The 21,007-nt window shown below is 38.3% G+C and overlaps 1 protein-coding gene across 4 annotated transcripts in view; it reads left to right on the plus strand.

Annotated features, from left to right (window-relative positions):
* Nucleotides 1-2,511: 2,511 nt before the first annotated feature.
* The window catches only part of Vmn2r16 (vomeronasal 2, receptor 16), a 34,101-nt gene continuing 15,605 nt past the window's right edge, over nucleotides 2,512-21,007 (plus strand). For all 4 annotated transcript variants that reach the window (XM_030254643.1, XM_030254646.1, NM_001104627.1 and 1 more), the window contains exons 1-3: nucleotides 2,512-2,717; nucleotides 11,252-11,534; nucleotides 11,883-12,689. In XM_030254643.1, the coding sequence (XP_030110503.1) occupies nucleotides 2,512-2,717; nucleotides 11,252-11,534; nucleotides 11,883-12,689 (1,296 nt within the window). The remainder of the gene's footprint in view (nucleotides 2,718-11,251; nucleotides 11,535-11,882; nucleotides 12,690-21,007) is intronic.

Here is a 21,007-nt window from a genome sequence, read left to right on the forward strand (position 1 = left end):
TCATTTCCAGCCCTTTCCTCTGAAGAAATGTCTATGGTGTTTGTTTGTTTGTTTGTTTTCTGTTTTTTGTTTTTTGGGGGGGAGGTGTTGGTTTTTGTTTTTGTTCTGTTTTGTTTTGTTTTGTTTTGCTGAGATGTGTTTCTTTTATGCAGCAGAATGTTGGATCATGCTTTACAATCCATTGTGCTAGCCTATGTCTTTTTATTTGGGAATTGAATGCATTGATGTTTGAGAGATAGTAATGACAAGTAATTGTGATTTCATGCTATTTTGATGTTGGTGGTTGTAGTGGCTATTCCTGGTTGTCAACTTGACTATATCTGGAATGAACTACAATCCAGAATTGGAAGGCTCACAAGTGACCCTAATCTGGAGGTTGGGAGATAGAAGTTTCTGACCTGGATCTTGGTATGGAGATCTTAAGGCATAGTGGCTATGGATTCCAGCAGATTAAGACGAGTTCAAGGTCATCTGCGATTAAAGATGTGGTGGCACACACCTTTAATCTGTGCTACACCTTCTGCTGGAGACTATATAAGGACATGGGAAGAAGGAAAGCTCTCTCTCTCTCTCTCTCTCTCTCTCTCTCTCTCTCTCTCTCTCTCTCACCTGCTGCTGTGTGGGACTGAGCATCTACTAGACCCTTGGACTTCCATTCACAGGTGCTACTGACCATTTTGGGGAGTTGGACTGAAGACTGTAAGTCCTCAATAAATTCCTTTACTATATAGAGACTATCCATAAGTTCTGTGACTCTAGAGAACCCTGACTAATACAGTGGTTTAGTGTGGTGTGTGTGTGTGTGTGTGTGTGTGTGTGTGTGTGTGTGTGTGTGTTTATATTTTCTTTGGTTTTGCTAGTATGGGATTACTTATTTTCTGTGTTTTCGTGAATGTATCTATTTTCCTTGGGTTGGAGTTTTTGTTTTAGTACTTTCTGTAGGGTTAGATTTATGAATATACATTGTATGATTTTGTATTTGTATTGAAATATTTTGTTTTGCCCGTGTGCTGATTTAGGGTGTTTCTGGGTATAGTAGTGTTGGTTGACACCTGTGGTAGTTTAGAGGTTGCAATATATCTGTCCATTCCTTTCTATCTTTGACAATCTGTGTTGACAAGTCAGGTTTAATTCTGATAGGTCTGGCTTTGTATGTGATCTGGTCTTTTCCCCTTTCTGCTTTTAATATTCTTTCTTTGTTCTGTAGGTTTTATGTTTTGATAATTATGTGCTAGGAGGATTTTCTTTTCTGGTCCAGTATGACTGTTGTTCTATAAGCTTCTTATAAGGTTTTAGCCATATCTTTCTTTAAGCTGGGAAAGTTTTCTTCTCTGATTTTGTCGATAATATTTTCTGGGCCTTGGACCTGGGAGTCTTCACCTTCTTCTATTCTCATTGTTATTAGGTTAGGTCTTTTGATCGTTTCCCAGATTTCCCAGATGTTTTGTGTCAGGATTTTTTTTTATATTTAACATTTTCTTTAAATGGTGTATCAATTTCTTCTATTGTATATTTATGCCTGAGTTTCTTCTGTCTCCTGTATTCTGTTTGTGATAGTTTCATATGTTGTTCATGTTGTCTTCTCTAGGTTTTCCATCTTTAAGACTTCTTCAGTTTGTGTGTGTGTGTGTGTGTGTGTGTGTGTGTGTTATTGCTTATATTTCCACCTTTAGTTCTTGCACAGTTTTATTTATTTCCTTCCCCTGTTTCACTGTATTTTCCTATATGTCTTTAAGGGATTTATTAACTTCCTCTTTTAAGGCCTCTATCATTATTGTAAGATAGTATGTAAGCATGGGTTGCTTTTTAAATATTTCATGCAACAGACAGGTTGAGTGTTGAATCTGTGTAATTCCAGGCATTACTGTATGTAATGGGATCACAAGTTCTCCAGATGACAGGAGTCATAGGTAGTTTGAGATTTTGCAAACACGACTAACATACAATAGTATATAGACAACAGAGAGGATGCTCAACTCTAGCTCAATGTTACATGTGAGACTGTCCTTCCCTAGACTAGACCATGGAAGATATAATGTCCCATGATTCACCTTAAAGTCTAAACGACATGAGACAGTTATGACCTTCTCAACTCTTGTTTTACTATGGAAGTTCTAATGAAATCCATTATTATGATTGCCAATTGTGTTCTTACATATGGCTGCTGAAACACAGTCTGGCCCACGCTGCTCAGGAGAAGATTGTCCCTGGAGTGTATGCCATGGATATGAACAAAATTATGGCATCTAAGCATGAACTTCACAACATGTTTACAGAAATGTTTTGATCAAAGGTTTTCAGACCTCAGATGTGGAGCTTGAGGCCACAATTTTCCAGATGTTTCCAGGTTGCATGGCACAGAATGAGTGGAAAGGAAAGGAACTGTAGAATGTACTTAAGTGGATTTTCACACAGCAATAGCCTTAAAACAGACACATGTAAATGTGTGTGTGATGTTTGTCTGCACAAGAAACAGATTTCACAACTGCTCTGTCTTAGAACCTAGCAGACATGAAGAAGCTGCATGCTTTCACTATTTCCTTCTCACTCCTGAAGTTTTCTCTCATCTTGTACAGTTTGACTGAACCCAATTGCTTTTGGAGGATACAGAGTAATGAAGATAATGATGGAGATTTGCGAAGTGACTGCGGTTTTGTTCTTTTCACATACGAGGGACCTATAGAAGAAAAGTTTTATAATAATGTTATCCATTTTAGGTAGGTCATTAATTTTGTTTCCTGTTTCAATGTCCTGAATTAGAAATATGTAACTGTGTACATGTCCTGTTCTTCCCAGGTAACATTAGGAACGACTAAAAATTATATAATACATCAATCACTATTTTAATATTTTCGAATGTGTCACCATTTAACTTGGTTTTAGAATATTGGGCACCAAGTAACATAGCTAATAGTAACAGATGTGCTGAAAGAGTGTGGGACAGATGAACATATTTCATATAGAAAAAAGATCTCAGTGCTCAGACATCAATTAAAGGATGGCAAAGAATTAGGAAAACTGAGGTTTTTTTTAAAAAATCTGATGACTTTTTTTAGTAAATTGACACAGTAACATCCACACTAAAATGTAACATCAAACTGATGTGTAAATAAGCCTAAAGGATAATAATCTGATTATATGGTATATTGTATTATTTTATATATTTTGAAATGGATACATAAACTTAATGAAAGGTATCTTAAAATTATTATTGCATTTGAGAAACTAACATTTGAAAATATAAACAGTCTACAAACATGGAAATATCATTACTGAAAATTTTTCTTATTGTGTATGAAATTAGCATTGTAAAAATTAATTATTTTATGTATTTACATTCCAAATATTGTCTTAATCCCGGTCCCCCATCCCAGAATTCTTTACCCCATACATCCTATTTATTCTTTGGGAGGGTGCTCCCCCTCACTCCCACTGCCTCATCCCCACCCCATCCCTCCAGACTTCACTACACCTCTCCCCTGCAACCTTGCCGGCCCCCAGGACCCTCTTTCCTGGGACATCAAATATTTACAGGATTATGTACATCCTCTCCCACTGAGGCCAGACAAGTTAGTCCTGTGTTAATATGTGCTGGTGACCACTGACCAGCCCATGTTTGCTCTTTTTTAACTAAGGCTGGACATTAATAACAAAATGAAAATTTTAATAATGTTTGATTTCAAAGGACTTTTACTAATTTGATTTTTAAAACTTTTCTTACTGATTACACAAATTCCCTCATAGAAACATGGATAATCTTTTTTTAATAAACTGATTATTGGACACTTTATACAGACCTGTCAGGAGCCATAATGGGACAAGCTAATAACCAGCAGGTGATCATCCTGAAGTGGTCTGCCTTGGATTATTATATAATCTGTGAGGGGTGAACCCTCATTAAACAAAGCTGTGAGGGACTCATTTTAGGAAAGATTCCTGCTATTAATATGCTTTTTCTGCTATTATTAAACATATAAAACAATCAATAAGTAATACCACATCCCTTTGGAGCAGATCTCTGCAGATCCACAGACATACTGTCTTGAAGAGATGCTATATAGACCAATAGATGAGTTAAGTGTTAATGATGATCCTATAAGAATTCCTAAAATTATATCTGTGATTATTAAGCTTTTTTATAATGTGACTGCTATTAGGTCCTTTTCTGGTAGTCAAATCTGCAATGAGAACTCTGCCAGTCTCTCAAGTGTCCTCAGTTAATTGCTCTTAGATGGTAACCAGACTTTCTCCTACTCAGAGCACATTCCAAGAGGTTGTAAAACAATTAACCAAGGTCATAAAAAGGGAACTAATGATTTATTATAGGTGCTAGGACAGAAGATAAAGTATTGACTGGGTTTATCTATTCCAAACTTCACTTATAACTTAGTTATGGCTTTAAACCTTCATTAAACCTGTGGAGCTGAGACAGGTGATGGATGTTTAGCTAGATAATTACTCCTAATGGAAATAAACATTCGCTGTTGTAAACTTCTATTTCAATTTATGATTTAATTTTTTGTGTGAACTTATGATGAACTTTTTAACATGTGATTATGTATTCTGAATGATGTTTAAGGACTGAAGACAAAGAGAAGAGCCAGAACTGAGGAACTGGAGTGAGAGGAACGGACATGAGAAGAACTGAGCTTAGCGAGGAACTGAGCTGAGGAGAAGTTTTTAGACAGAACACTTTTTAGATTAGAAGGAGAATGCAGAGTGGAGTAACTTAGAAATTATAGGTAACAAAATACTGAGAGAGCAATGTGAAGAATGCAGAGGGAAAGAGGAAAAAAGAAGACGCTGCAGAGAGCAGAAGGAGCAAGCAGGCTTCTTATCATGGGGCAGAACAGGTCCCATGGTAAGCACAAGGCAGGTTTAGTCTTATTAAAAGAAACAAAGTTTTTTTCTGACAAACATGGGTTTAATTCATTTAGCATTAAAAATGTAGAAGCCTTTTCTTTCTCTATGCAATAAAGATTGGAGTGCATTTTCCATCCAGAATGAGTGAGTTCTTTCTGCACCAGTGCTTGGTCTTTTGCTTCATATGCATATGTAAGGATGTGTGTGTAAGTATGTAATTGTGATAATGTATACGTGTGTGTGTGTGTGTGTGTGTGTGTGTGTGTTAGTATGTAATTATGAGAATACATGCAAGCTGGGCCCAACTGTGTTTGAATGAAAATGAATAAATAAGCATGAATGAAGCTGAATATGAATTTATGTGAGATTATGCATATTTGCTTATGTAAAAGTTTTTCCTTCTGGGAGTGTTATTCTCTTGCAGAATAACACTCCTGGCTCAATAGAAGTTTATTGTTCCAAACTTCCCCCTAGCCTGATGTGCAAGAGGCATCTGGATAATAAGGAAAAGCCTCTAGCAATTAATCCTTTACTTAATCTCCTGCTGTTTTAGGATGAGGTGCTAAGGGCCAGAGACTGCAGGTCAGCATCAATAGCATAGTAACTTAGACTTAGATAAGTAAACTTTTTATTATACAGCAACCTTAAATTTCTCATAAGACAAAGTCTTACCCTCCGCCTACACTCTTCCCCCTCCACTGCCTCAAGAAGAACCGACAAGAAAGAAGAAACAGCCCATGCTGACCTGGCCCTGGCATAGACCTATAACACATTTTGAATACTCACGCTGTATATCAGGTGGTATAATGTTTTTAATATATTACTTAGTGGTTTCTAACATTTTATGTTCTTCTACTATGTTTATTTTCCAAAGATTATTTTGGATGTTTTGAAACAGAATTTATTACTCAAGCATTAGAAGCAGGATCCAGAATTATGGACATTATTCAATATGTTTTAATGATATTTTAGGGTACTAAAAGATAAGAGTAGAAAAGTTGAATGAAATATCTTGACATATTTATTATTCAACTCTTAAAATACTCAATATGATTAGGATAATTACTACACAATAGAAATTTCAAATAATAAAACATTTTAAGGAGAATGAGTTATGGATTTCATATATGGTTCATGGTATACTTTGTTATATTTCTTTAGAATTAGAACTCCTAAACTATTATATAGCAGTTCTACTCTCTAGAAGTATAATTTAATTCATGTATGCCTTTCAGAGATAAAACAAGCTCTTTATGGATTTTCAAAATTATAAAAATTATCATATCAGTGGGATCTATGTTTATGATTTGAAATTGTATTCAACTCTAAAGATCTCTAAATTCCCAAGCTTATTTCAACAAAGGTAGTATTTATATAGAAATTTAGCATGTCTTGTAGTAAAGTTTACTGCAATTGAATAGAAAATTTCATGCTTCTAAAAATGATGGTTTGAGTATACTTGGCCCAGGGAGTGGCACTCTTAGGTATGGCCTTGTTGGAGTAGGTGTGGCCAGTTGGAGGAAGTGTGTCTCTCTGGAGCTAGGGTGGGTAATGAGACCCTCTTTCTGACCATGTGTGAGTCAGTCTTCTCATAGTGGCCTTCAGATGAAGATTCAGAACTTCAGCTCTCCCTTTGCAGTGCATTCCTGGATCACTCTGATGATAACAGTCTGAACCTCTGAACCTGTAAGCCAGTCCCAGCTAAATGTTGTCCTTATAAGTGTTGCCTTGGTCATGGTGCCTGTTCATTGCAGTAAAACCCTAAAGAAGAGGGAAGTTGGTGCCAGAGACTTGGGTATTGCTGTGATAGGCCTGATCATGCTTTTGTTTGGAAGAATGTCAATTAGTATAGCAGTGGAACACGTTAAGTGGAGCTTAATGGGCTATCCTAATAAAAATATAGAAGACATTGTTGCCAACAGTGATTTGAACTTTACAGATCTGGCCTAAGATGTTTCAGTGGAGAATTTCAGTATTTGGCCTTGAGACCATTTGTGTGTGTGTGTGTGTGTGTGTGTGTGTGTGTGTGTGTGCGTGTGCGTGTGCGTGTGTGTGTGTGTGTTATACTGTTGAAGAATGTGACTGCTATATGCCCTTGTCTGAAGAGTCTACCTGAGGCTGTAAAGGGATTTGTATTAATTGTATTGACAAAGGAAGTCTCCAAAAAGCCCAGAAGTGCTGGGTGCCTCCTGGCCCAGAAAGGATACTGCAGGAGCACAGAGTAGGACTCTCCGGATGGCTTTAAAGTCTGAGGGTCTCAGGATGTTAAGTAATGTGGTCTTTGTTATATCTCAGCAGGAACTGCTGGGCTCTAACTTTCAGTCTGCTGGTAGAAGTAGCAGGAAGAAAATGGGACATTTAGAGAAGTGGTTATAGAGTTCATTACTAAGTTGTAAAAAGTTTCCTATGAAATCTACCTATCTAAGGGGAAAAGCAGAAAGACCCTAAGTCAGGGGGAAGGGAAAATTCTAGTAAGGGAAAAATTCTACTCTATCTGAGGAAAGGCAAAAGATTCCTCTCTCTCTTTTTCATCTCTTTCTCCTCAGTACTTATACATCTTTCAGAATACATGATCACATGTTACAAAGTTCATCACAAGTTCACACACAAAAAATCAAATCATAAATTGAAATAGAAGTTTACAACAGAGAATGTTTACATGCATATCCATTAGGAGTAATTATCTGGCTAAACATCCATCACCTGTCTCAGCTCCACAGGTTCACTGAAGGTTTAATACCATAACTAAGTTATTAGTGAAGTTTTTTTATAGTTTTAATTCATGTGCAAAAATTATTAGATTTGATTTTTTTTAGAAGTTCTTAAAATTCACTGTTTGGGAGTTGGAGTGGATCCAGATACTACTGGGGAAAGAGGATGAATATGATTCAAATACACTATGTGAAATTCTCAAAGAATTAATAAATTGTTATGAAAAATGAAGTAAACTATTGTGATTGGGCTACCTCACTCTGGATGATATTTTCTAGTTCTATCCATTTGCTTAAGAAGTTAGACTTAAGAATGGAGAAAAGATTCTCTAACATGTAATAAGGACACATGCTCCACTATGTTCATAGCAGCCTTCTTTATAATAGCCAGAAGCTGGAAAGAAACCAGATGACCCTCAACAAAGGAATGGATACAGAAAATGTGGTACATTTAGACAATAGAGTACTACACAGCCATTAAAAACAATGAATTTATGAAATTCTTAGGGGAATGGATGGATCTGGAGGGTATCATCCTGAGTGAGGTAACCCAATCACAAAAGAACACACATGATATGCACTCACTGATAAGTAGATATTATCCTAGAAGCTTGGAATACCCAAGATACAATTTGTAAAACAAATGAAACTCAAGAAGAAGGAAGAACAAACTGTGGATACTTTGATCCTTCTTAGAAGGGGGAACAAAATACCCATGGAAGGAGTTATAGAGACAAAGTTCAGAGCTGAAACTGAAGGAAGAACCACCCAGAGACTGCCCCACCTGGGGTTCCATCCCATAAACAACCACCAAACCCAGACACTATCCCAGATGCCAACAAGATTTTGCTGACATGACCCTGATATAGCTGTCTCCTGTGAGGCTATGCCAGTGCCTGGCAAATAAAGAAGTGGATGCTCACAGTCATCTATTGGATGGAGCAGAGGGTCCCCAATGAAGGAGCTAGAGAAAATACCCAAGAAGCTTAAGGGGTCTGCAGCCCTATATGAGGAGCAACAATATGAACTAACAATACCTCAGAGCTCCCTGGGACTAAACCACCAATCAAAGAAACACATGGTGGATTCTTTTCTCTAGCTGCATATGTAACAGAGGATGGCCTAGTTGGCCATCAATGGGAGGAGAGGATCTTGGTCTTGAGAAGATTCTATGCCCCAGTATAAAGGATGCCAGGGTCAGGATGCGGGAGTGGGTGGGTTGGGGAGCAGGGGGAGGGGGAGGCAATAGATGATTTTGGGGGCAGAAACTAGGAAAGGGGATAGCATTTGAAATGTAAATGAATAAAATATCTAATAAAATATATTAAAAAATCAAATCATAAACTGAAATAGAAGTTTACAACAGCAAATATTTACATGCATATTCACTAGGTCTAATTATCTAGCTAAATATTCATCACCTGTCTTAGCTCCACAGGTTCACTCAAGGTTTAAAACCATAATTAAGTTATTAGTGAAGTTTTGTATAGATAAACCCAGTCAATAATTTATCTTCTGTCCTAGCACCTATAATAAATCATTAGTTCCCTTTTTATGACCTTAGTTAATTGTTTTACAACCTCTTGGAATGTGCTCTGAGTAGGAGAAAGTCTGGTTACCATCTAAGAGCAATCAACTGGTGACACTTGAGAGACTGGCAGAGTTCTCATTGCAGTATTGACTATCGAAAAAGGACCTAATAGCAGTCCCACTATAAAAAAGCCTAATAATCATAGAAATAATTTTAGGGATTCTTATAGGATCATCATTAACACTTAAATCATCTATTTGTCTATATAGCATCTCTACAAGATAGTATGTATTTGTGATCTGCAGAGATCTGCTCCAAAGGGATGTGCTATTACTTATTGGTTATTATATATGTTTAATAATAGCAGGAAAAGCATATTAATAGCATGAATCTTTGCTAAAAATGAATCCCTTATAGCCTTGCTTAATAAGGGTGAACATTTCACAGATTACATAATAATCCAAAGCAGGCCATCTCAAAACCTGCTAGTTATTAGCTTGTCCCATTATGGCTCCTGACACAGAAGAGTCTTTGTTTTCTAGTTTAGTCTCATGAAGAGAATTCTGGTCAAGCCTAGCAAGCTTAAAATAATAAAAGTATGAAACATATGTTTCAAGTAATAGTAAATGGATCCCAGGATATGAAATGAAGCTGAACCCTTTGCTCAAGGTAATACAGATATTAAGGGAGTGGTGATCTCAGGGAAAGTTTCCACCCAGATAATCTTAGTGTTTGTGTTTGCAGTGGAACAATGAATAATTTGGACTTAATCTGGAATGCACAACAATCCAGAAATGGAGGGCACACTTGTGATCCAGATCTTGAGGATGGAAGATCCAGTCTTTTAATCTGGATGTTGAAGAATAGTGGCCATGAAAAGCATAGGTACTGACATGTGGTGAAAAGATTTAATTCCAGGAGTCAAAGACCATAAAATCTCTGAGTTCAAGCCCAGTCTGGGACAGGGCAGGTTCTAGGTGAAGAAAATCTTAAGCCCAGTCATGGTGGTAAATAGTTTTAATCCTAGCATTCAGGTAACAGAGTCATGCAGATCTCTTTGTTCAAGATAAATCTACAGAGCAAGCTCCAGTATTAACAAAGTTGGAAAACAGAAAGCTGGTAATAGAGTAAGGGGGGCATTCCGCCAGCAGCAAGTAACAGAATCCAGCAGCTTCAGCCATGTGGCTCTGGCTTTAGAGTGATGAATAGAAGGGACTTCTGGGACAGTTAATACTGGTTAGCTGGAGCTAAGAGATTAGCAGTGACTATGAAGAGACCAGCATTAATGAGGTGAAATCTTCTGGGAAGTGGTTTCGGAGATGACAAACAAGCTGTCTTCCAGAAATAGCCAAGGTAGTAGCTTGAGCTACAGCTAGAATAAGTAAAGTGTGAGAATCACCCAAACGTTACTGATTTTGAAGGTATGAAGTCACAGATAGCAGCTGAGGATTGGCATTTGAGATAACTGGGAAGGCATTGGTAAAGGTTCAGTCTCAGTTGTAGTTGATGTCTAAGACCTGAAGGGGTCATTCAAAGAAGTTGAGTTTTGGCACCATGAAGAGAGTCTATGTGTGGGTATTGGTGAAGCCTAGTTGCAGAAGTCCCTAGAGTACTGGGGATGCCAGTACCATAGAATAACCACCAAGAACAACAGCAGCAGTAGAGTGGAGTCAACCAGAGCCAAGAGTACTACAGAAGGCAGTGCTGGAGAAGTGACATAGAACCTTTGGAAAAGCCCAGAAAATCATGTGTAGATCCCAGATATTGGAACAAGAAGCTGTGACATCGAAGTTGACTTAGAGACCCAAGATATTAAAGATGTCTGATTCTGTGGAATTAGAAAACAAATACTATTGTGTAGCAATTTTACTTTACAGGACTGTAATCTAATTCATGGATACCTTTCAGAGAAAAAACAACTATCTTTGGATTTTTGTCAGTGTAAAAATTACCATATCAGAGTCATTTATTTGAGGGAAATCTTAAGGTGTATTCAATGCTAAAGATGTCCAATTTCCCAAGCTTATTTCAGGAAAGGTAGCATTTACAAAGGAATTTATCCTGCCTTGTAGTACAAAGTTTAATGCAATTGGAGAGAAAGTTTCATGTTCTAAACATCCTCCTTAATCATCCTTGTGCTTTTTAGAATACCAGCAAGAAGATATGAGTTTCTTTTGGTAATGTATTTTGCTACTGATGAAATCAACAGGAATCCTTATCTTTTACCCAACATGTCCTTAATATTCTCCCTCATTGTTGGCATGTGTGAAGATACATTGGGATATATAGAGGAAAAGTATTCTCCACAAAAAAATAGATTGAATTTTATTAATTATAACTGTGGAATACCACAAACATGTAACATACAAATTACAGGACCATCATGGACAACATCCTTAAAACTGGCAATTAATTCTAGGAGACCAAAGGTGAGAATGTGTGACACTGGATGAGTTAACAATGTTTTTATATAGGTACCTTGAAAGAAAACTTGGTCAGGATGGATTTATGTGTACGCTGCTTTATACATATTATAAAGGATTAAATAATCAGAATGTAGATATAGTGGAGAAACAGGCAAAACTGTTTTCTAGAACACTCAGACTTGTCAGTAATAGTCTAGAATCTAATAGTAATATACCTGATATTTATAGGATAGTCTTACTATCCCTAATAGGAGTTATGAAAAGTAAGTAATGTTACTTGTATTTGAGTCTAAACTTTCTTACAATCATATTCCTCATTTGGATGTTTCATCCTCTTTCTTCATCCCTTAGGTTTTCTTTGGACCATTTAATCCTAATCTGAGTGACCATGACCAGTTTCCCTATGTCCATCAGGTATCTACCAAGGACACACATTTGTCCCATGCCATGGTCTCCTTGATGCTTCATTTTAAATGGACATGGATAGGCCTGGTTATCTCAGATGATGAACAGGGTATTCAATTTCTCTCAGGCTTAAGAGAAGAAATGCAAACATATGCAATCTGTTTAGCTTTTGTTAATATGATTCCGGAAACCATGCAGATATACATGACAAGGGCTGATATATATGATAAACAAATTATAGAATCAACAGCAAAGGTTGTTATCATTTATGGTGAAATGAACTCTACTCTAGAAGTCAGCTTTAGAAGATGGGGATATTTAGGTGCTCGGAGAATCTGGATCACAACCTCACAATGGGATGTCATCACAAATGAAAAAGATTTTAGTCTTGATTTCTTCCATGGGACTATCACATTTGCCCACCACAATGGCAGAATTGCTAAATTTAACAATTTTTTGCAAACAATGAACACTTCCAAATACCCAATAGATGTTACTCAGACCATGCAGGATTGGAATTATTTTAATTGTTCAATCTTTAAGAACAGTGTTAGGAAAACGGGACAGTTTATATTCAACAACACATTGGAATGGACAACACAACACAAAATTGACATGGTCCTGAGTGAAGAAGGTCACAATTTATATAATGCTGTGTATGCTGTGGCCCACACCTACCATGAACTCATTCTTCAACAAGTAGAGTCTCAGAAAATGCCAAAACTCAAAGGAGTATTCAGTGACTGTCATCAGGTAATGTTTCTTACTTTTCATTATGCGTATATTTGTCATTGTGATATTTCAAATGGCCACAGAGAAACTCACATTCATTTGTTAGATAGTATTCACTCAGAGTAAAACTTACATTTCTTTTAAAACTTCATTTTATTTGTAATTCATTTTTACACTCCATATTCCATTCTCCAACCCTCCCCTCTCACCATTCAACTGCTTCACATTCCATACCTCCTCCCCACTACACCCTGTCTTCACATGGATGCCCCCACCCTCCAACCCATCTGACCTCTAAACTCCCTGGGGCCTCCAGACTCTTGAGGTGCATCATCTCTGAATGAACATAGACCTGGAAGTCCTCTACTGTATGTGTGTTGGGGGCCTCATATCAGCTTGTATGTGCTGTCTGTTTGGTGGTCCAGTTTTTGAAAGATCTCGGGGGTCCAGATTAATTAAGAATGCTGGTCCTCCTATAGGATCACCCTTCTCCTCAAATTCTTTCAGCCTTCCCTAATTCAACAACATGGGTCAGCTGCTTCTGTCTATTAGTTGGGTGCAAATATCTTCATCTGACTCTTTCAGTTGCTTGTTGGGTCTTTCGGAGGGCAGTCATGATAGATCCCTTTTTGTGAGCCTCAGCAATAGTGTCAGGCCTTGGGACCTCCCCTTGACCTGGATCCCACTTTGGGCCTGTCACTGGACCTTCTTTTCCTCAGGCTCCTCTCCATTCCCATCCCAGTAATTCTTTCAGACAGGAACAATTATGGGTCAGAATTGTGACTGTGGAATGGCAATCCCATCCCTCACTTGACGTCCTGTCTTCCTGCTGGAGGTGGGCTCTATAAGTCCCCCTTCCCTACTGTCAGGCATTTCATCAAAGGTCACTCCTTGTGAGTCCTGGGAGTCTCTCACCTCTCAGGTCACTGGTGCACACTGGGGGGTCCCCCCAACCTCCTATTTCCTGAGGTTGCCTGTTTACATTCTTTCTGCTGGCCCTCAGGGCTTCAGTCCTTTTCCCTCACCCAATACCAGATCAGGTTCACCACTTCCCATCCACTTTCCCTCCCAAGTCTTTCCCTCCCTCATCACTTATGATTGCTTTCATCTCTCTCACACAAGAGGGACTGAGGTATCCTTACTTGGCACTCCAGCTTCTTGAGCCTTTTAAATCTGTGGACTGTATCTTGTGTATTCTGTATGTTTTATTTATATTTTATTTTTTGTTTTGGCTAATATCATCTTATTAGTGAGTATATACCATGCATGTCCTTTTGCATCTGAGTTATATCACTCAGGATGATATTTTCTAGTTCTATCCATTTGCCTGCAAAACTCAGGATGTCCTCGTTCTTAATAGCTGAGTAGTATTCCATTGTGTAAATGATCTACATTTTCTGTATTCATTCTTCTGTCATGTGACATCTAGGTTGTTTCCAGCTTCTGGATATCACAAATAAGGCTGCTATGAACATAGTGGAACACGTGCCCCTGTGGCATGGTGGGCTATCTTTTCGGTATATTCCCAAGAGTAGTATAGCTGGGTCTTCTGGTAGATCTATTTCCAATTTTCTGAAAAACCTCCACATTGATTTTTAGAGTGGTTGTATCAGTTGGCAATCCCACCAGCAATAGAGGAGTGCTCCTCTTTCTCCACATCCTCTCCAACATGTGTTGTCACCTGGGGTTTAAACTTAGCCATTCTTACTGGTATAAGTTGGAATCTCAGGGTCGTTTTGATTTGCATTTCTCTTATCACTAAGGACTTGGAACATTTCTTTAGGTGCTTCTCAGCTATTCGAGATTCCTTAGTTGTGAATGCTAGGTTTTGTTCTATGCCCCATTTTTCGATTGGGTTGTTTGGTTTTTGGAGATTAGCTTCTTGAGTTCTTTATATATTTTGGATATTAGCCCTCTATCGAATGTGGGGTTAGTGAAGTTTTTTCCCAATTTGTAGGTTGTCAATTTGTCTTATTGATATGTCCTTTGCCTTACAGATTTCTAGTTTTATGAGGTCCCATTTATCAATTCTTGACCTTAGAGCATGAGCCATTGGAGTTCTGTTTAGGAAATTCCTCCCTGTGCCAATGAGTTCAAGGCTATTTCCCACTTTCTCTTCTATTAGATTCAGTGTATCTGGTTTTATGTTGAGGTCCTTGATCCACTTGGACTTGAGCTTTGTACAAGGTGACAAATATGGGTCTATTTTCCTCCTTCTACATACAGACACCCAATTAGACCAGCACCATTTATTGAAGATGCTTTCTTTTTTCCATGGTATATTTTTGGCACCTTTGTCAAAAATCAAGCAATAGTGTGTTTTCATTTCTGGGTATTCTATTCTATTCCATTGTTTAACAGGTCTATTTCTGTACCAATACCATGCAGTTTTTATCACTATTGCTCTGTAGTAAAGCTTGAGGTCAGGGATGGTGATTCCCCCAGTTGTTGTTCTCTTATTGTTAAAAAAAAAAATTTTTTTTTTGCTATTCTGGGATTTTTGCCTTTCCAAATGAATTTGAGAATTGCTCTTTCCATATCTTTGAAGAATTGTGTTGGGATTATGATGGGGACTGCACTGAATCTATAAATTACCTTTGGCAGGATGGCCATTTTGCTATGTTAATTCTTCCAATATATGAGCATGGGAGATCTCTCCATTTTCTAAGATTGGATGTTATTGTCATACAGGTCTTTCATTTGTTTGGTTAGAGTTACCCCAAGATATTTTATGCTATTTGTGGCTATTGTGAAGGGAATTATTTCCCTAGTTTCTTTCTCAGCCTGTTTATCCTTTGTATAGAGGAAGGCTACTGATTTATTTGAGTTAATTTTATATCCAGCCATTTTACTGAAGTTGTTTATCAGCTGGAGAAGTTCTATGGTAGAATTTTTTGGGTCGTTTATGTATACTATCATATCATCTGCAAATAGTGATACCTCCATTTCTTCTTTGACAATTTGTATCCCCCTGATCTCTTTTTGCTGTCTTATTTTAATTGTTCCAACTAACAGTTCTATATTGAATAAATATGGGTAGAGTGGGCATTCTTGTCTTGTGCCCAATTTCAGTGGGATTGCTTCAAGTATGTCTCTATTTAATTTGATATTGCCTGTTGGTTTACAGTAAATTTCTTATATTATGTTTAGGTATGGGCCTTGAATTCCTGATCTCTCCAATACTTTTAACATGAAGAAGTGTTGTATTTTGTTAAATGCTTTTTTCTGCACCTCAGGAGATGATCATGTGATTTTTTTCTTTGAGTTTGTTTATTTAGTAGTTTATGTTAATGGATTTTCATATATTAAACCAACCTGGCAAGCCTGGGATGAAGCCTACTTGATCATGGTGAATGATGGTTTTGATGTGTTCTTGGATTCAGTTTGCAAGAATTGTATTGAGTATTTTTGGATCAATATTCACAAGAAGATTAATCTGAAGTACTTTTTTGGTTGGGCCCTTGTGTGGTTTAGGTGTCAGAGTAATTGTGGCTTCATAAAATGAGTTAGGTAGTATTGCTTCTGTTTTTCTTTTATGGAATAGTTTGAGGAAAATTGGTATCGGGTCTTCTTTGAAGGTCTGGTAGAATTCTGCACTAAATCCATGTGGCCCTGATTTTTTTTTATGACTGCTTCTATTTCCTTGTGTGATATGGGCCTGGATTTAACTTTGATATGTGGCATCTGTCTAGAAAACCATCCATTTCATGTAGATGTTTCAGTTTTGTTGAGTATAGTCTTTTATAATAGGGTCTGATGATTTTTTGAATTTCCTCTGTTTCTGTTGTTATGTCTCCCTTTTCATTTCTGATTTTATTAATTTGGATACTGCCTCTTGGTGCTTTAGTTAGTTTGGCTATGGGTTTTTCTATCTTGTTGATTCTTTCAAAGAACCAACTTCTGGTTTTGCTGATTCTTTGTATTGTTTTCTTTGTTTCTACTTGGTTAACTTCAGCCCTGAGTTTGATTGTTTCCTGCCTTCTACTCTTTTGTGAGTTTGCTTCTTTTTGTTCTAAGGCTCTCAGGTGTGCTGTTAAGTTGTGAGTGTAAGATCTCTCCAATTGCTTTACCAGGGCAATTAGTGCTGCTTTCATTTTATTCCATAGGTTTAGGTATGATATGACAACATTTTCATTAAATTCCAGGAAGTTTTTAATTTCTTTCTTTATTTCCTCCTTGATCAAGTTATCACTGAGTAAAGAGTTGTTCAGTTTCCATGTGTATGTGGGCTTTGTGTAGTTTTTGCTGTTATTGAAAACCAGCCTTAGGCCATGGTGATCTGATAGGATGCATGGAATTACTTCAATCTTCTTGTATCTGCTGAGTGTTTTGTGACCAATTATATGGTTGACTTTGGAGAAGGTACCATTAGGTGCTGAGGAGAAGGTGTATCCTTTTGTTTTAGGGTGAAATGTTCTGTAGATATCTGTTAAATCCATTTGGTTCATAACCTCTCATAATTTCTGTTTCAATGACCTGCTCATTGGTGAAAGTGGGGTGTTGAAATCTCCTACTATTGTTGTGTGTGGTTCAATGTGTATTTTGAGTTTTAGAAAACTTTCTTTTATGAATTTGGGTGCTCTTGCACTTGGGGCATAGGTGTTCAGAATTGAGAGTTTCTCTTGGTGAATTTTTCCCTTGATAAATATGAAGTGTCGTTTTTCCTCATGCTTGATAACTTTTGGTTGAAAGTCGATTTTATTGGATATTAGGATGGAGACTCCTGCTTGTTTCTGTGGACCATTTGCTTAGAAGACTTTTTTATGTCTTTTTCCTCTGATATAGTGCTTGTCTTTGTTGTTGAGGTGTGTTTCTTGTATTCAGCAAAATGCTGGATCTTGTTTGTATATCCAGTCTGTTACCTTGGGTCTTTTTATAGATGAGTTGAGTCCATTAATATTGAGAGATATTAAAGAGAGATGACTGTTGGTTCCTGACATTTTTGTTTTTGTAGGCGGTTTTATGTGCTTGTGGCTCTCTGTTTTTTACTTTGTTGTGAGAAGCTTAACATCTTGTCCTTTCTTTGGTGCAGGTATCTTTCTTGTGTTGGATTTTTCATTACAGGTTCCTCTGTAAGGCTGGGTTGGTAGATAGATACTGTTTGAATTTGGTTTTGTCCTGGAATATTTCATTTTCTCCATCTATGTTGATTGAGAATTTTGCTGGGTAAAGTAGCCTAGGATGGCATTTGTGTTCTCTTAAGTGTGTGCATAACCTCTGATCAGGCTCTTCTGGCTTTCATGGTCTCTGTTGAGAAGTCTGGTGTAATTCTGACAGGTCTATCTATGTATGTTACTTGGCCTTTTTCCCTTGCAGCTTTTAAAATTCTTTCTTTGCTTTGTGTATTTAGTGTTTTGATAATTATGTGATGAGAAGATTTTCATTTCTGGTTCCATTTATTTGGTGTTCTATATGCTTATTGTACCTTTATGTCCGTCTCTTTCTTTAGGAAGAAGTTTTCTATGATTTTGTTGAAGACATTTTTAGGTCCTTCGAGCTGGGAATCTTCATTCTCCTCTATTCTGATTATCCTTAGATTTGGTCTTATCATTGTGTTCTGAGTTTCCTGGATGCTTTGGGTTAGGAGTTTTTTACGTTTTGAATTTTCTTTGACAGTTGTGTCAATGACTTCCACCGTCTCTTCTACACCTGAGATTCTCTCTTCTATCTTTTGCACTATGTTGGTGATACTTACATCTGTAATTCCTGACCTCTTTCCTAGGTTTTCCATTTCCAGATTTGCCTCCATTTGCATTTTCTTTATTGTTTCTACTTCTACTTTTATGATTTGCATCACTTCATTCAATTCATTCACCTGTTTGCTTGTGTTTTCCTGTATTTCTTTCAGTGAGTTATTGATATCCCCCTTAAAGGACTCTATTATCTTCATGAGATAGGATTTTAGGGCAGATTCCTGATTTTCAGGTGTGTTGGTGTATTCGGGGCTTGCTGTGGTGGGAGAATTGCGTTCTGATGATGCCCGTGTATTTTGGCTTCTGTTGCTTATGACCTTTCACTATCTGGATATCCCTGGAGTTTGTTGATCTGGGTAACTGTATCGAGTCTGCCTCTTTTGTCCCTGTGTTGCTTCAGGTGTCCTGTTAGGCTTGTGGCCTTGGCTGTATCAGACAACCTGTGAGGGCCTTCCAACTGAGGGCTCTTCACAGGGGCAGAAAAGCTGATGATCTGTTGAGCTGGTGTCAGTAGATCTAGTGGGAGGCCTTCAAACTGTTGGGTCTTCCCTGGAGCAGTCAAGCTGATGTCCAACTTCCCTGAGTTTAGCTGATCCTCAACTGCTCTGCACTCAGAGGACTTCTCAACTTCTCTGAGTGTACTGTGTCCAACTGATCTGAGTACAGCAGGACCTCTATGATGTATCAGGATATGGAGTCTTCATGGAGGTAGACCAACTAGGAGTTAACTGCTCTGAGTGCAGAGGGTCCTCCAGGATGGGTTGGGACATGGAGTCTTCATTGGGGCAGACCAACTATGGGTCTTCCGCAGCAGCAAAGACCAGGCAGAAGGAATAAGAGGGATGGAGGGAAGGAGAGTGGTATTCAAGAGGGCAGGGTTTTGGTGGGTGATGAGTTCTGGGTCCACCAGGCTCCCAGCAGCAGCTCCAGGACTCAGGGTGAGGGTGGGGGGTTCTTACCAACTGCTCTGAGTGCAGCAGGTCCTCTAGGATGGATTGGATTATGGATTCTTCAGGGGAGCAGACCAACTATGGGTCTGCCCCAGCAGCAAGGACCAGGAGGTAGGGCAGAGTAAAATTTTCTACACTATAAAACTCCCTAAAGTATCACACACACACACACACACACACACACACACACACACACACACACACACACACACATATACATAAAACATTTAAAAGGAGAGAATATTTCTGTGAAAACATATGTAAAATTTTTTCTCCTTTTAAATTTTGTTCAAATGCTAAAAATTATTTTATTTATTTTCAATCCAGCCATGCCCCCCCGCCTCCAGTCTGGTACCCTGCCTCAGTTCCTTATCTAATTCCTCCTTACCCATGTCTCTGAGAAGGTCCTCTCCCACAAGATCTTCCCCTTCCCTGGAGCCTTAAGTCTCTCTAGGTTAAGGCACATCTTCTCCATCTGAGGCCAGATTAGGCAGTCTTCTGCTATACATGTCAGGAGCCTTATGGCAGCTGTATGCTTCCTGGTTGGTGGCTCAGTGTCTGGGAGCTCCCAGGGATCTGGGTTAGTTGAGATGGCTGTTCTTCCTATGGAGCCACTCTCCTCTTCAGCTACTTCCAACCTTCCCCTAATTCAACCATAGGGGTCCCTGACCTTGGTCCAATGAATGGATGTAAGTGTCTGTGTATGTCTCAGCCAGTTGCTGGTAGGGCCCCTCAGAGGACAGCCATGCTAGGCTCCTGTCTGTAAGCACACCATGTAATTATTAATAGTGTCAGGCCTTGGAGCCTTCCCTTAAGATGCATTCCAAGTTGGGTCAGTCACTGGACTACCTTTCCTTCAATCTCTTCTCCATTTTTGTACTTGTAGTTCTTTTAGACAGGAAAAATTCTGTGTCAGGATTTTGACTGTGGATTGGCAACCCCATTTCTTCACTTGAGGCCCCATCTTTCTCCTGGAGGTGTACTCTTCAAGTTCTATCTTCCCACCATTGTGAATTTCATCTAAGGTCCCTCCCATTGAGTTCTGAGAGTCTTTCACACACCAAGGTTCTGTTAGGTTCTAGACCCACACACACACCTACCACTCCCTGAGGATGCATATTTCCATTCATTCTGCTGACCCTCTGGATTTCTTTCCTATTCCCCACTCCAATAGCTGACCCTGCTCCCTTATTCTCTTCCCTCTCTCCATTCTCACACATGTCCCTCTTTCCCTCTGCCTCCCATGACTAATTTCTTCCCCCTTCCAAGTGAGATTGAAGCATATACACTTGGGCCTTTTGCCTGATAACTTAAGTTCTGTGGGTTGTATCCTAAGTATTCTATACATTTTGGCTAACATCCACTTATTAGTGAGTACAAACCATGCATGTCCTTTTGGGTCTGAGTTACCTCATTTGGGATATTATTTTCTAGTTCCATTCATTTGCCTGAAAAACTCATGATGACCTAGTTCTTAATAGTCATATAGTATTTCATTGTGTAAATGAACCATATTTTCTCTATCCATTCTTTGTTTGAGGGACATGTACGTTGTTTTCAGCTTCTGGCTACTATAAACAAGGCTACTATGAACATAGTGGAGCATGTGTCCTTGTGGAATGTTGGGGCATCTTTTGGATATGCTCCCAAGAGTGGTATAGCTGGATCCTCAGGTAGATCTACTTTTAATTTTCTG

Source organism: Mus musculus, chromosome 5 (assembly GCF_000001635.26).
Source record: "Mus musculus strain C57BL/6J chromosome 5, GRCm38.p6 C57BL/6J".
NCBI lineage: Eukaryota > Metazoa > Chordata > Mammalia > Rodentia > Muridae > Mus > Mus musculus.